We start from the raw sequence: 14,833 nt of genomic DNA, 5'->3' as shown, positions 1-14,833 counted from the left end.
TGCTTGCTTCTGCACCATACCTTTTGCTAAAACGCGCTGTTTCCGCTGTTTTTCCATTTTGTTCGCGTACACGAGTCACCACGTATCGCCCATCTTCGAAAAGCTTCAAGCACATGGAATAATTTTTTTCACTTTCTTTTACGCGTACATTGATGTACAAAATTTTCGATGTGTAATAAAAAACCGTTTATTAATATTATTAATATTAAGAGAATTCCGTATCGTCCAAAACCAGCTCAACATCGTACTGAAATTCTGTTTGGAACTTTGGAACTTTAATGAGTTTATGAAATATTAATTATACAGATGTCTCTCATAGCCGGAACATCATTTAAATATCTCAGCCTAAATATTATGTGAATTAATTAAAACTCTCTGGTATATCGGGAACGCGCCCGAAAGTGCGCGAGCATCCAACGAGGCGTTAACGAGATTGTAACTTTTGATTTCAGTGCGAGAAGTAACGTTGTCCGAACTCAGGGACTCGATAGCGAGGTTACGGGAGAGAGTGAAGCTAGTATGCAGGACGAGGGGTTCGCCGCCCCCGAGAGTGCACTGGCTGAAGGACGGTGTACCGCTGCACCCCCGAAGAGGCCTCAGGATTCAGCACAAACGGTGAGCCCGACCGACTTTACCATTAACCGCACGCTCATGGCGGCTTCTCTGCCCCCCCCCCTTTCCCCCCGCTTTCCCTCAGCTTTCGGCAACCTCTCCGTAATAACACGTCGGAGAAACTATTCAGACAACGGCGAGCAGTTAATTCTAGATATCCGCAATAGCAGAGAGTACGTTGTTCTAGCTCGACACCCGCTCCAACTCCGAGCGCTATCGATACACTATTGGATGCCTGCCTGAGAGTAGTTTTCGTTATTAGGTAGGATAGAACGGATTTGAGCGGTTCTTAACTTTCACTCATAACAGTTTTTGTGATAGCGTTTGGAATACAATGTACCTTGTGGAAACGCAATGTAGAATGGAATAATGAAAAAATAGAGTAATAATTTATAATCAAGAACACATAAGAGCTTTCTCAAAAAGAGAAAAACATAAAAGAAGCAGATGGAAAAGTAATTAACAAATTATAATTAAAAAATAATATAAAGTAGAATTCGCTTTTAAATAAATTTTTTGATTTTGTTCATGTTTAAAGCGAAAAAGTGATAATAAGTATCTTAAATTATTCACGTATATTAAAAGGAAATAAGCATTTTAATCATTCACTGCAATCATTTATTGGGATTACCTTTTAATCAAATTTAATTTATTTATTCATATTAATTCGCGTGCCCCTAATTTTTCAAAATAATTAACGTCAATTAAGTAAAATATTATTATTTATTTTCACGTGCGCGTGATGACAATATGTAAGTTGCGGGACAAACATGAAGAACGGCAAAGTACGGCTCGTCACGAGAGTGAAGAAACTACGAGAGTTAAGAAGAGAGCAATGTGTGCTTTTCTCACAGTTCGATGAGTTTTAACGAGCTTTCGAACTCGAATTGCAAGTAGTAGTCGCGACAACTTCGCTCGCGTTTAGTAAGCTCGAAAATAGCCCGCGTCCAATCCTCGCGCACTTAGTCGGATGAAACGTAAAAAACAGTCATCGCGAAAATTGCGACATAGGCGTTCTGTCCCGAGAAATCTTACGCACCGCGTTGTACGATGTTGAATATTTTAACGTCGTAGATTTATGCATACGCTCTGTATACCGTTAAAAATTGAAAAGTATCTTTTAATCAATATATAAGTTTTCGTGTATCTTAAAAAATAGTATACACACATGTTTGTACTTACACAAAATTACTTCCACGAGCCAAACTGACGTTCTTCAACTATTATATTGCATTTTAACATATTGAAATTCGAAGATATTATTGTATTGCCTCGAATATGTCTTATTAGAATTTTTTGATTTTATTAACAGTGTTATATTTATTTGGATATAAAATAAACATTTATTTGAATATAATATATTATTGTGAAATAATTATTTCTCTATACGATCGAGAGAGATACGAGATACGCGCGACTTTCAGGTATAATAATATTATTCGTGCACAATATGCTAAAAGCAACATTAAGAAGCAAATACTCTCGCAATATTATTAGGATTATTAGCATAATTAGCGTCTTTTCCTTTCTGCATGAAAATGCAGAATGCTTCTATGCTTCTGTTCCTATACCGATAGCAATTTGCTAAAAAGCTGAAAAATGTAAACATGTTTTGCAACGACTATGTTGTACAACAATTATTTATTTATTTAGCCATTTTCTTTGCGCAGTAAAAATGCTTCCAGATTTATGACAACAGGCCTTGGAAGCTATGAAATAATTTTTTTTATCATTTTTTCAAATCGAAATCGAAATCATGCTCAACAAATGCGCGAGAATGAACGTTCTCAATAAGAACGTACACATACTCGCGCCGCTTAATGTAATATGAACGTAATTGCCGCTGCAGAATGAGACATCCGTTTGCAATCAATCATAACATTAGCTGAAGTCCATTGCGCGACATTTTTCATCGATCATCACAAGCGAGCCCGATATAATCGCTAAAACGTGCATGTGTGCCTGCCTTTGATTTATACGACGTTAATTGCCATCACTGCGCGCTATTTTGACATTAGACATATTAGATTAAGTCATTAGATTAAAACGAAGCTGGTTTCGTGATACCAATTTATGCAATCACGCTACCTTGCTAACCGCTTCATTTTTTCTTTCTCTCTTTTCAGTCAGCATTATTGCGAGACGGCTGTGCCGTCTTATTATACTCTTATAATACATCATACTTTCCTGAATATTTTGCGAGATGTCGATTTAATCGCGTTTCGCGAATTATTCGCAATGATGATAAATAATGTTTATCGAAATTTGTTTTCGCCACAAGTTTCTATCTGCGTTGAACTCCGCGCATACGTAAACAATCAATCATCATGAAATTTAATCATGATTGGTAATCACGTTGCTTTCTAATTGACATTACTTATCGATAACAGTTGAGCTACCTCGAAAAGAACGTATAGTATCGTGAGACATTATGTTATATGTACAAAAACGACTATAACCAATTATTGAAACATTTTTGAAACAACAAAAGGTCTTTGCAACATAAAAATTATCAGACTAAAACAGATTCTGTTACTTTAACTTTCCAGCATGACGATCAAAAGACATGCAAACTGTAACAGACAGGATATCTTATATATTATACATATATATATATTATTCTGTTGATTAAAAAATGCAATATTTCTAGCTTTAATTTTAAAAACACCTACATAGATGTGTAGAAACTATTTAACATTTAAAGTGCAAACTCAAAGCGCCTCTTTCAAATATAATTACAGCATGTTTCACAGTAGGAGTCGGTCTCATATTAGGTTCTATGTATTTACGAGCGAGGAGAAGTTTTAACGAAAAGAAAATAAATTGAGAGAATATCCTGCCGTGATCGACGCTTTCGTGAAAGCGCACGGCTTCATCCGAAAGCAAAAGAGAGAAGACAGCTGAGACGGGAGCAGAATTTCGATTCGGAAAACTCGCCGGGGAGCTCTCCAGCTACTTCTCGTCGGCCATAATCTCGAGCGTGCCATAAATTTGTTTAGCGCGATGCACCTTTCCTCGGCGCGTAAGTCTCGGAATAATCTCAGAGCGGCCCATAAATTCGCCGCCGCTCGCGCTTTCTCACCGAGCCACCCGTTATATCCCAGCCATGATGGAAATGGATCACGTTCGGCGAGACCACGTCGCTTTCCGAAGTCGCTCTTACACGGCACGCATTTTCTGAAATAACTTGCAAATCTCTCGCACCGACTCGCGCAAGCTTTTTATCCCGCGTCTCTGGCACTTAATGTCCAAAACTCACCTTTCCTTCCATAAGTTAACAATCCGTTAATTAAAGAGAAAGATACAAGTTCATGCGTTTTTTTTTTAAGTCCGTTAAATTGATAGTTATTGACTATGTATAATTTTTAATTAGATATATCGATTAGTACGCAACAAAATTGACAGTTGTCTTCCACAAATATCAAGATGGTTTCTCCTATCTCTTATTTTAAATTACTGCACATGCCCGCATCCTGTGTAAAATAAGGAAAGTATCGCTACGAACATTTATCTGTCAGGTCGAACCCACAAAGACGAAAGGAACGCGAAGGAACGACATCGTGATCTCATAAAACATAGTGGTTCTTAACCAGATGTTACATAATCCTTCGGGGTTACGAAACATCCCTTCCGGGGATACGCGAATTATTCTAAATTTCTGAATAATATATATAGAAATACGATATGAAATAATTCTTCATTGATAAATAAAAGAAATTAGACGCAGTCTCTGCGTGGCTGCGTGAACGAATTCCGAGACTCTCAAAGACATCGCTTTACACCGGCGCGGAGGGTGAAGAACCGCTGCTACTACCGGCGGAAGAAGAGGCCAGTCCGATGACCGTAAACACATCTTCACGGTGGCAAGAGAGTCGTGCCGTAGTGGCCTTATGACATCGCACCCCGATCGAGAATGTCCCCGTGCCGAGAATGTTCCCCAGTAATTTCCAATTACTGTCTCTCTGCGACGGGATGACCGGGTGCTGCGTCTCTCGTGCGCGCACGCTGTCAATGTCATCCGCCCCGTAATCCTTGCCGGATACAACGGCGGTGTCGTAAAATCGAACGTGTTCGCGCTATTTAATACGAGTCATGTGCTCGATGGATCTCCTTTCCCCGCTCGCGCCGTCGGCGTCGTCGGCCAGCTCCGCTCGCATAACCGACGACGTAAAACTGTCATCCGCCGCTTAAGCTTGTCTAGACTGGGCGGCGTGTATTTTATAGATGATGGTCCCGCCGGGCACGGAAATATATTCCGGGCCTTTGTGTCCGCGCGATACATCGGTAAATCTCTTTCACTCGCTCGCTCGCTCTCTTTCTCTCTCTTTCGTCTCTTTCTTCCTCTCTGATAGCTCCCGCGCGTTTAGCAAGAACTGCCGAACAAGTGCGAGAAATATTGAAATTTCAGGTGACGAACGCCGATACTTGGCTCGAAAATAAACCTGTAATCTTGTCAAATCGTTGACGTGATATATAAAACAAAGCGGATGTACGATAGCAACGCTCAAGTCAAAAGATACGAGCTTTCTATTCATTTGGTTTCAGAAATAAAATAAGGATGAGACAAATCCCATATGTTCTCGTTTTCGAAATACTATCTAGATATACTTCTCGTGGGAAATCGAATTTCTGTATGTAGCAACTGTCATTTTTATTTTCATTTTCTGAAACTCACATGGTAATATGAATACTTATTTCATATTTCGCCGTACATTCAAGAGTAAATGGAAAAATTGAAAGAAATTATTTCCCAAAATAAAAAATGTTAAAAAAATGATGTGCCCAAACATAATTAATAAAAATTAATGTTTGTGCATATCTATAAAAATAATTAATAAAAAATAATTAATTTTGATTTAAATCAAAAATTGTAAAAAACAGTGTCACTAAAAAGAAATCTTTTAACAAATTTTTGTGAAAATAATTCCCTAAAAAAAGATGTAGAAAAAAATAATAAATGCAAAAGAAGTTAAACGAATTAGCCAAGCTTTATAAAGTTGCATACAAATATAAATATATATTGATATGTTAAGGTAGTTTATTACAAATAGATTCAATGTATCGCGAGCGTGTTCTAAATAACAATCGCATCTAACTATGCGAACAAGTTTAATAAGATCTCCTTCTCACTCAGTATGCCTGAACACGATGCTCCGAATGCATTGAAGCCAAGGATCTGACGGTGTCCCTTACGCCGGGGGCTTAATGATTTCCATGAAATTAACCCTGAAGCATCGAGAGATCGTGACGTAATATTGTTACCTTCAAATCGAATCCCGGGCCTCGCCAGATCGCATTCAACTTACAAACCTGAATCGAAACCTCTCGAGGACACTGGCTTTCGCGAGGCTTATAATTCGCTTTGACGGGGGAGCAGCTTTGATGTCGCATGTAATGGAGTTTTACGTTCGCAGTAAAGAACGGAAAGAAAACTTTGCGCTATCGCGCGAGAAGGGAAGAGAGGGGTCGAAAAAAGGAAAATCGCAGAGGCACCCGAAGAGTGCATTCGGGAGCGGGCGAAGAAAAAGCGCGGATTCCTTTGCGAGGTCCTTCGGCACAACTTTTCACGTTCCTTTGAGTTCTTAATCTGTGTCTAACATCGCATCTCGCAATTAGTTTGAAAGCCTGCCCGACGAAAATTTCGACAGAAAAGGGAGTTCGAATTGTGAGTTAAATGATAAATCGATATTCAGAGACATTACTGCGACTAAGGGAAAAGATGTAAATAGAATCGAAGTTAAATGTAGAAAATCGCAAAAGTAAAACTGAATAAAATTTATAATTTTAGAGAAGAATTATAATTATATATTATGTATAACAATATGTATAAATTATTTACATAAAAATAACAAGCAAAGTTTCTCTATGTATAAAACTTCTTTTGTATCTCTTTTCTGCTCTTCTTATCAGTTGTTTCTACAGAAAATATTTTATTTAAGCTTGTTCTTCAATATTATATAGAAATACTAGCGTAAAGGATAGGATAGCAAGCTTATAATATTTTCCAGCCCATTAAAGTTTAACGATCGAGATGTGAAGTTAACATAACGAGCAATCTTCTCACAGCAATATTATTAAATTATTAGTATTATGTAACTTTCGTAAGATCATAGACACGGGCAGAGCAGTACGGCAATTACCTAACGCCAAATTGATATCTGCAAGCATGGTGGCTATATCAAAGGGCGCGATCAGTTGGGTAATCGTTTAGTTGGAATTAGAGCGTCGACGACGGTGGAATTGTGGCGGGATCGTAGCGTCGATGTAACCAGACGCTTATGGGAAGCCCCCGCGCGTCGGTGGCAATATCCGCGGATAATTGTTATTAGTAATTAATCGCGTGCACGCTCGATACACAACGACAAAGTTCGCCGCGCCGCGTTGCACGATACGCAAAGACGCGGGCGTACATTCATCTTCTGATCGATACGCGCGCGGTCCGTACTTGATAATTATTCCGGGATTATCTCGCGCGTGTTCTGTCGGCCGCGTTTATTATCCGACCACAGTAGTTATCTCGCTAATTTGTCATCCCTAAGCACTGTCGAGGTACAGCATAAACCCGCTGACGAAAGTAACCGGGCCTTATCAGCGAATGAGACGCTTCCGCGACTGTTATTTCCTGAATGAATCTGTGAGAAAAATTAGATAGGCCGAAAAAAGGAAGGAACGATTGTTCAAAGACTGCGTTTATCTTGGCAACTTTTTTAAATCTTTCGTAAAACATATTTGATTTCTTGCAAACAGAAAATTAACAGTGAATTTAACCAACATCTTTGTTGTTATGTTTGTATGAAAACATCACTAAAAAGATGTTAAGTTGCAAAAAAGTATTATCGTTTGTAGTATAAGTTGAGATATGTCTGATCCAACGCGGATATATTCTACTTTAGAAGATATTTTATGGACTTGATATATATGCATCAAGTAAAAAATGATATTCCATGAAAATAAAAATTATCGTCAATCTCTGACGCCTTATTCAAAACTTTTTGTTTCGTTCAAATATTTCTTAAAGTATTTTGAGAAACAGCACTTTAGCCAGAAAGCTTTGAAGAAACCGTAGAAAGCTTTTTAACATTGCGAACGAAATGTCCCGGATAGAAGTCTCCGAAGGAAACGTATAGTACCCGCCGGGATGGCGTCGAGCATTTTAAACAATGTCAGCTGAAGGGGCGAATGACCGATTGGGACGAGAGACAATCGAGTATGTTCTGTATCACGTTTCCGTTCTTTCCGCGCGATATCGAGCAATATTTGAGGAGGAACAGTCGCGAGTGTGGAAATCGAAATAACCGGAGGGATAAAAGGGACAAGCTGAACGATGACGAGACTGCAGCTGTTATCGTTACTGGAATCTACGTTGACGCGGACAAGGAGTAAGAGGGTTGTTTGAGGAAGCGCCTTCAAATCGGCGATGTCGCACGTTGATTGCGGACGAAAGAGAGCGCAAGAAAAGAGTAAAACGGGAGGTCCTTTTCTACCCGCGGACGGAATCGGCTCGGGGAAGGAGAACGAGGACTCGTTTCTGTCCAAGGACTCTCGACTGACTTCATCGAGATAGCGAAGTACCGTTACGCGGTAATGGCGTGAACGGAAAAGAGATTTCCCTAGGTGCGAGTAGTCGCCGTCGGGCATTGAATACCGAGACCGTGAGACTCGCGGATATATACCAGGTGTCCTATCGCGGAATAAACGCGTAAATGGCATCGCCGATAGATAATCATGATACCGAACAGAGGAGAAATGCGCTTCTGGAGAAAGAGAGATGTATGACTTATTCAATTAACGTTTTCTAGGAATTACGGACAAGACTGCTATAACGGTGAATTATTAGACTATTTTGATTATTAAATTAATTTGAGTGATAAATAGTGAAATAAAAGAACTGCAAATTGGAAGATCTTAACAAATAAGAAATGAGAAATAAGTAAATTAAAAATAATTTAGTCTGCGAAATAAAAAATATTCAACTTTTATAAAATCAGAGATTAGATTTTAATTTATATCTCTTTTTACAACAAATTATGCCACTTAGGGCCGGTTGTTTCAACCTTTTGGTAAACTAACTAATAGTTAAATATAGATATGTCTTTGTTCATCCTTTACATTAGACAAAGATAGACATATGATTTAACTATTAGTTAGCTTACCAACAGGTTGGAACAACCGGCCTTTAGCAACATAATTAGATGTCGAATGTGGAACGAATTTACAAATTTTAATCGTCGATATAATATATACATATTTATCTCTGCTTTATTCTCACTTGTCGTGAAAATAAAAATGGAAATAAATAAATGCAAAAAGAAATTCATCAAACATTAAAGTCCATAATTAATTTTTAATTTTGTGAAATGAGGTTTTATCACACAATGTTATTTAATTAATTTATTTTCTACAGGATTTAATTGAAAAGTTTTATCGTTCATATCTTTCATAAAGTCCAAAAATTAAATACGTAAAATATTTTATCTCATAATAATAATAATAATAGTAGTAACATAATTTGTAGCAATGCTGAAGGCAGATGTAATAATATTGAATAATTCTTTTTTTCACTTTTATCATTTTTTAAAATAAAACTGACATAGTTGATAGATCTGCATACGCATTCACTATTAAATTCATAAATCATATCGTAAATAAATATTTTTACGGGCAGTTAATTAGATGTCACTTATACATATACAGTTTTGTGAAATTTGAGCAACAAATATGACGAAAAATGTCATGTAATTCACGGCCTTGAAATTTGATGCCTCTAACCAACTTGCCATTTTCTCGTTAACGACCGACGTATTGGTATCGGGTTTCCGTTATTAGCACTATACCGATCCAATGTCGTGCTGTTTTACGCGTTACAGGCTATTACGTGATTGCGTGATTGCAAAACGTATTTGTCGTTTTCTTTCTCTACTCCTCTCTCTTTGCTATCGTCTGAGTACGTACAATCATTTAAACCCGTCGGTTTGAGAACAATGTAAGTCCGTAATTTTCGAAAATAGAGTTAGTTAACGTAATGTCTGTGTCAGAAACATATTTGTTTGTTAGTTTACATAGCTACAATCTGCGTGAAAATAATATAAATTCATATAACGTCTGACACGCTAGATAAATATCATGCTATTTTTAGATAAAATTTAAATTTTTAGTAAGGCATTTTCACCTGACAACAATTTAAATTCTATGATTTATAGCGGTTTTCAAACTGACCGATTCATTAGCTTTGACGTCCGTCAATTGGCTAACGCAGCTGCATGTATGAAAATTTTAATGAGCCAATTTTAATTATTTTCCTCTGCCTTCTCTCCCTCTTCACTTGGACTCCCATGGTGGTTAAACGGGATTTATCGACAGCTATCAAAGTTCCACGAAGTCGCGAAGCAATCCAATTTATAAGTTGTCAATGGCCGATAAATAACTCACGACAGGAAACTGAATTAAGGCGAGCACAGGCTTTCAAAGCAACTTTGAAATTAAATCGATTAATAATTTCTAAATAAAGATAGCGATGTGAGAATTACAAGTAGTAAACAATATTATAAATCATTTCTACGGTCTTATTTCTATCTACGGTAATTGTTAAAAAGGCTCTGTCATCAAGATTTGATTTAAGGTAAATCAATAAAAATGCACACTGAGCAATTAATTGAGTGTTCCTCTAAGCATTCTAATATTACTAGAATATCTCATTGTAAAATATTCCCAATATTTTAATTACAGCACTCTCCTAAAAGCAGGCATTTTAACCTGTATACCGATATACCGAATGCCAGCAATTTATAACACTGTGAAAACGATATCGTTGGTTTATGCCGATATATTCATTCCATTCTAAATCACCGATTTCCTGTAAAATGTAATGCCGGTACGATAATCTCGTATTTGATCGCAGCGTTATACATGCCGTGGGCGTGGATCCATACGTTGCACCACGTGGCTACGATAAGGCGAACATAAAGACCGTCTTTATGTACGATTAGGTGGCAAAGGAGACGGCAATGGCGAACGCTCTGACCCCCGTTGCAGATTATCGAACTGCTTCGCTTTTGGTCGCCGACGAGAAATAACGTATTTTATACATTCAATAATTCTTTCTCCTATATCCGATAGAACCACACTGCATAATGGTCGCGTAAAATAATTACAAATGTCGCGGAGAATATGAGCGAATTTTATTCAAATTGATATTAAGAATGCAACACTGCTGCTGAATAATCCCCTTAGCTTGGCCGAGACAAAATGCAGTAAACCGCAGCAACGCGTGTAAGTAAAATTAATTCGTTCTTATGACCGCATGATGAATAAAATATTAGTTATACAATATACATATATATATTGTATATAACGACTATGTACATGAGTCGTAAATTTGTAAAGGCCATTAACGCAAAATATCCTTCGCTGTAACTTCTACGAAAACATACGCGGAACATCTGGGAATTTACAACACGCATACAACAATAAAAAAAATAACTGTGCATTAAATTCTTCAAAAGTGGAAGGTATTTATAAGCGGATTTTGCTTTTACAAAATGGAGAAATGAGGATATTGTTCCAGCTACCGCGTCGTCATGCTGCGGCAATTATTATCGTCGATTCCAGCGATAATCGGGAAGGGAGAAGGGAGGGTACCTTCGGGGAAGACAAATCGCTCGCAATCCGCGCCGCGAAAAATCGATGCTGCCGATACGATCTCACCTCTATATACGGTTAAGTGAATAAATCACTCGCCACGACTGCCCACCTCCCGGCGATCTGCACGTCGTGGAAGTACGTCCTCGTATTTTCCGTGTTTCCACTCGCAAATCTCTTCCACTTCCATTCACGTTCCTGCTATCCCTCCCCAAAACGGAAGCAGCTCGGAGGAACTTATTCCTCCGCTATGCCTGCCCCTTTCCTACTCCTACATCTCGCCCCTTACATCGAGCTATACTCGGTACCTGGGTTTCCTTGCCGACTTCCGCCGGTTAATCGCAACGAGCACCGGCCGAGGAAAGATTGCCGGTAATAAAATGTTAATGGGTTAACGAATCCAACCGATAGCCGAGACTTCGGATAATTGGGAAACGGCGCGCACACGTCATCGCAAAATCAATGCCTCGAGCTATGTAACCAAGGGAAATTACGTAATTTTGATACATACATATATATCCATCATATAAACGCACAAGTTAGAACAAACAGCTTTGACATAAACAAACATTTTTTAAAATACCATTAAAAGAATGTAATACATCCGAATTTACCATATATCGTGTAGGTACGGAGATATTGTATCACGTTATTACAGAATGTCCGTACTTTTGTGCGGACAAAGCGCGTAATTGTCGCGGTAATTGTTATTCATCAAGCTGTAGTCACGAATATGAAATTCATTAAACCGTAAGCAACGATGGAAATCTGTTTGCAAAATAATGCGGTCATCGTGTAGTGATTCTCGCTACGGAGATTCTCATGTTGACGTGATAAATTTCGCATTTTCATCTCGGATGCTCATTAGCACATTTGACGCGGCCGACACTTCAACTTTTAATTACAATTACGTACAGGAGGTTTGTCAGAATAAAGAGCTTTTCATTCGCGTTTATATGGCAACGGTGGTGTACACGAGCGTAGTGCTGTCTGCTCGAGATCCCGCACAAAGCTTTGAATTGAAATCTGAAACAATTCATACATAATCATTCGCGTCACGATGAATAATAATAATCGATACCGAGTCGTATCTAGCTGCCGTTAATTAATTTCATATACATCAATAATTTTTTTTTTATTTTACGCGTCAAGAGAACGCGTACAGATGTATTGTACATCGCGTCACATAATTTCTCAATTAGTCACGCGCTTGTCACAGAAACGGTATTGCGAAGAATTTTAAAAACCCGATAGCACACCTCGGAATTCACGAATAGCGCCTTTGACAGAAGCCGCGCCTTAAAATTCGCAAATGCATCGCGATATCTCTCGGTAAACACAGTTCGCGCTCGTTATTCCGTGATGCCTTTACGATCTAGGCGACAGCTGCCAGGGCCAAAATAAATGCTCGCTGTCTTCGTTCTGGCCAAGCCACGGCGCCAATATTTGCTGACAAACATTGGGCCAGTGGCGTGCAACGCGGCCCGGAATTCGCCGAACAAGGAAATTGAAATGCTACGTGGGAGACACTATAGGAGAGTGCCATGACGAAACGTACATCCGTCCGCTCGTTTCGCAGTCGATTCAAAATCACGTAAACCGCGCAGATGCGGGACCATTTGTTGTTGGATGCGACTGTATGTAACGGGCAAAGCTGTTTGCGCGAAGCTGAAAGCTATGGTTTTCACAGCTACTCGTTTATCATATCTCTAGTCTATGCCTAGGAGCGAGGAATAGTACAAAAAATGTGACAATTCTGTCTAAAAAATATTCGTACATTTTAATATTAAAATTAATGTCACCGTTCATCTCTTCTAGTTTATATTTGTTATAATTAATTTTGTTATATTATACTTTTGAAATATTTAGATTTTATAAATAACATTTTCACCGGGATAATTAGAAAGCTAAGTTACTCTATTATCTCTATTCTGTTATTAAAAAATTTTGTAACATCTTTAATACATTTTAATATGTCCGATATAACTTGTTTCAATCATATTAAGGCTTGTCTGATCCAACGCGGATACATTCTACTGCCATAACTTCATTGCAAAGTAACAGTTCTACGTATATGTATATTACATAATACATAATGTATATTAGGTAATGAACTTATCTTGAATTAAAGATTGACAAAAATCATCGCAAATCCTAGAAACTCATTAAACATCGCAAAATATGTATTATAATGTAACTTTTTTCATGCATCGCACTTTGTAAGATCAACTGCAAGAAAAATACAGTTTTGTACCTTATTCGAAGGACCAAGAAAAATGTAAGTCATACATACGAAAGTATCATAACGTACGCGTAGCGCACCACGAATGCACTTTTATCAAACGTCAATTTGCGTTCGCGAATGCGATGCAAGTAGTGTACCATATAGTGCCACGACGGACGAATCCGAAGATGACGAATAACGTTGACGTGCCGGTCGTGGTGTAATGCGGCTCACGGAACGGCACGTTAGAATTCACGAGATGCCCCAAAGGACTGCCACGCAGAAAGGAGTTTGCATGGCAAACGAGAAAAACGCGGAAACCGGAGGAAAACGTCTAATCTCCCGAGTCCCTGTGAGCTACCCTCCGTTCTCGCAGAAAATATAGACATATACGTCATTATTGGCACATCGTATCGCGCGAATTTATAATACAAGATTTCGATTATTCAGAAATGGCAGAAAAATAAATTCCTAACTTCGATAAAACTGGCATTGCCATTTAATTTTGGATAGATGTCATAATAATTCATACGTGTGAATTTTAAGTGTCGCAAACCAATATTTCTAAAAATATTGATACTACATATGTAAAATATTTATATAAAAAACTGCAGTTTTCTCTTATTAACTGGTAGTGATATGTATGATAAGCGCCAAAGTAGCTCGACGTTCTAAAATCATGTCATTATTTGTGGATATTTGCATTGCAAATTTTGAGAAAAATCCTTTTGATTGAGTATTATTGATTGTGATATATCGACTTCTTATATCTAAAAACCTGCGTTCGGTTTCAACACCGACAATGGCACAACGACTACATAATTTAATTTACGAGAGATCCGTTGAAAGGTCATATCGAGTTTATAACATGCAACCAAAGTGAATTATCTCACTAAAATGCAGCTAAAATCCTCTAAAGCCGTTCTCGTGTTACGTCATCGAGCTATGCCACATAATGTGCTTGGCCAAGCAACGCGGTTGCATCGCGGCACGGATAGAAGTTGCCACAAAGCTGCCATGCCAACTTTCCGCGAAACCTCGTTTTGCAGAAAAAGCCGGATAATCCTGCGCGCGGCTCGCAGGCTGCGCGATAATTTTTGCAAAATTTTTACGCGACAAATCGCGCCGGACCATCGGTACACTTGGGTTTTGATTTATGTCGCTTATTTATCGACGATGCTGCACACCCCGTTTCTAAATCCGTGAAGGTGAAATTATACGGAATTTCGGAGAAACTACTGCCCCGAATTTCAAAATTATTTATGGATATGCTAGAAGTGGCTGTTTGCCGTAACTAAGTTTCTTTGTATATATAATAAAAGAGTATGTAACAAAAAAATGATTATGGAGTTACAGCTT

General features: G+C 38.2%; 1 protein-coding gene across 3 annotated transcripts in view; it reads left to right on the top strand.

Moving 5' to 3' along the window:
• LOC112455029 (protein vein) overlaps nucleotides 1-14,833 on the top strand; it is a 318,859-nt gene that overhangs the window by 182,539 nt on the left and 121,487 nt on the right. For all 3 annotated transcript variants that reach the window (XM_025016714.1, XM_025016713.1, XM_025016712.1), the window contains exon 2: nucleotides 453-615. In XM_025016714.1, coding sequence (XP_024872482.1) covers nucleotides 453-615 — 163 coding nt within the window. The remainder of the gene's footprint in view (nucleotides 1-452; nucleotides 616-14,833) is intronic.

This window comes from Temnothorax curvispinosus, unplaced genomic scaffold (assembly GCF_003070985.1).
Source record: "Temnothorax curvispinosus isolate PA1 unplaced genomic scaffold, ASM307098v1 QBEX01005665.1, whole genome shotgun sequence".
NCBI lineage: Eukaryota > Metazoa > Arthropoda > Insecta > Hymenoptera > Formicidae > Temnothorax > Temnothorax curvispinosus.
The sequence above is the reverse complement of the archived record's forward strand: the minus strand, read 5'-3'. Positions and strand labels throughout refer to the sequence as shown.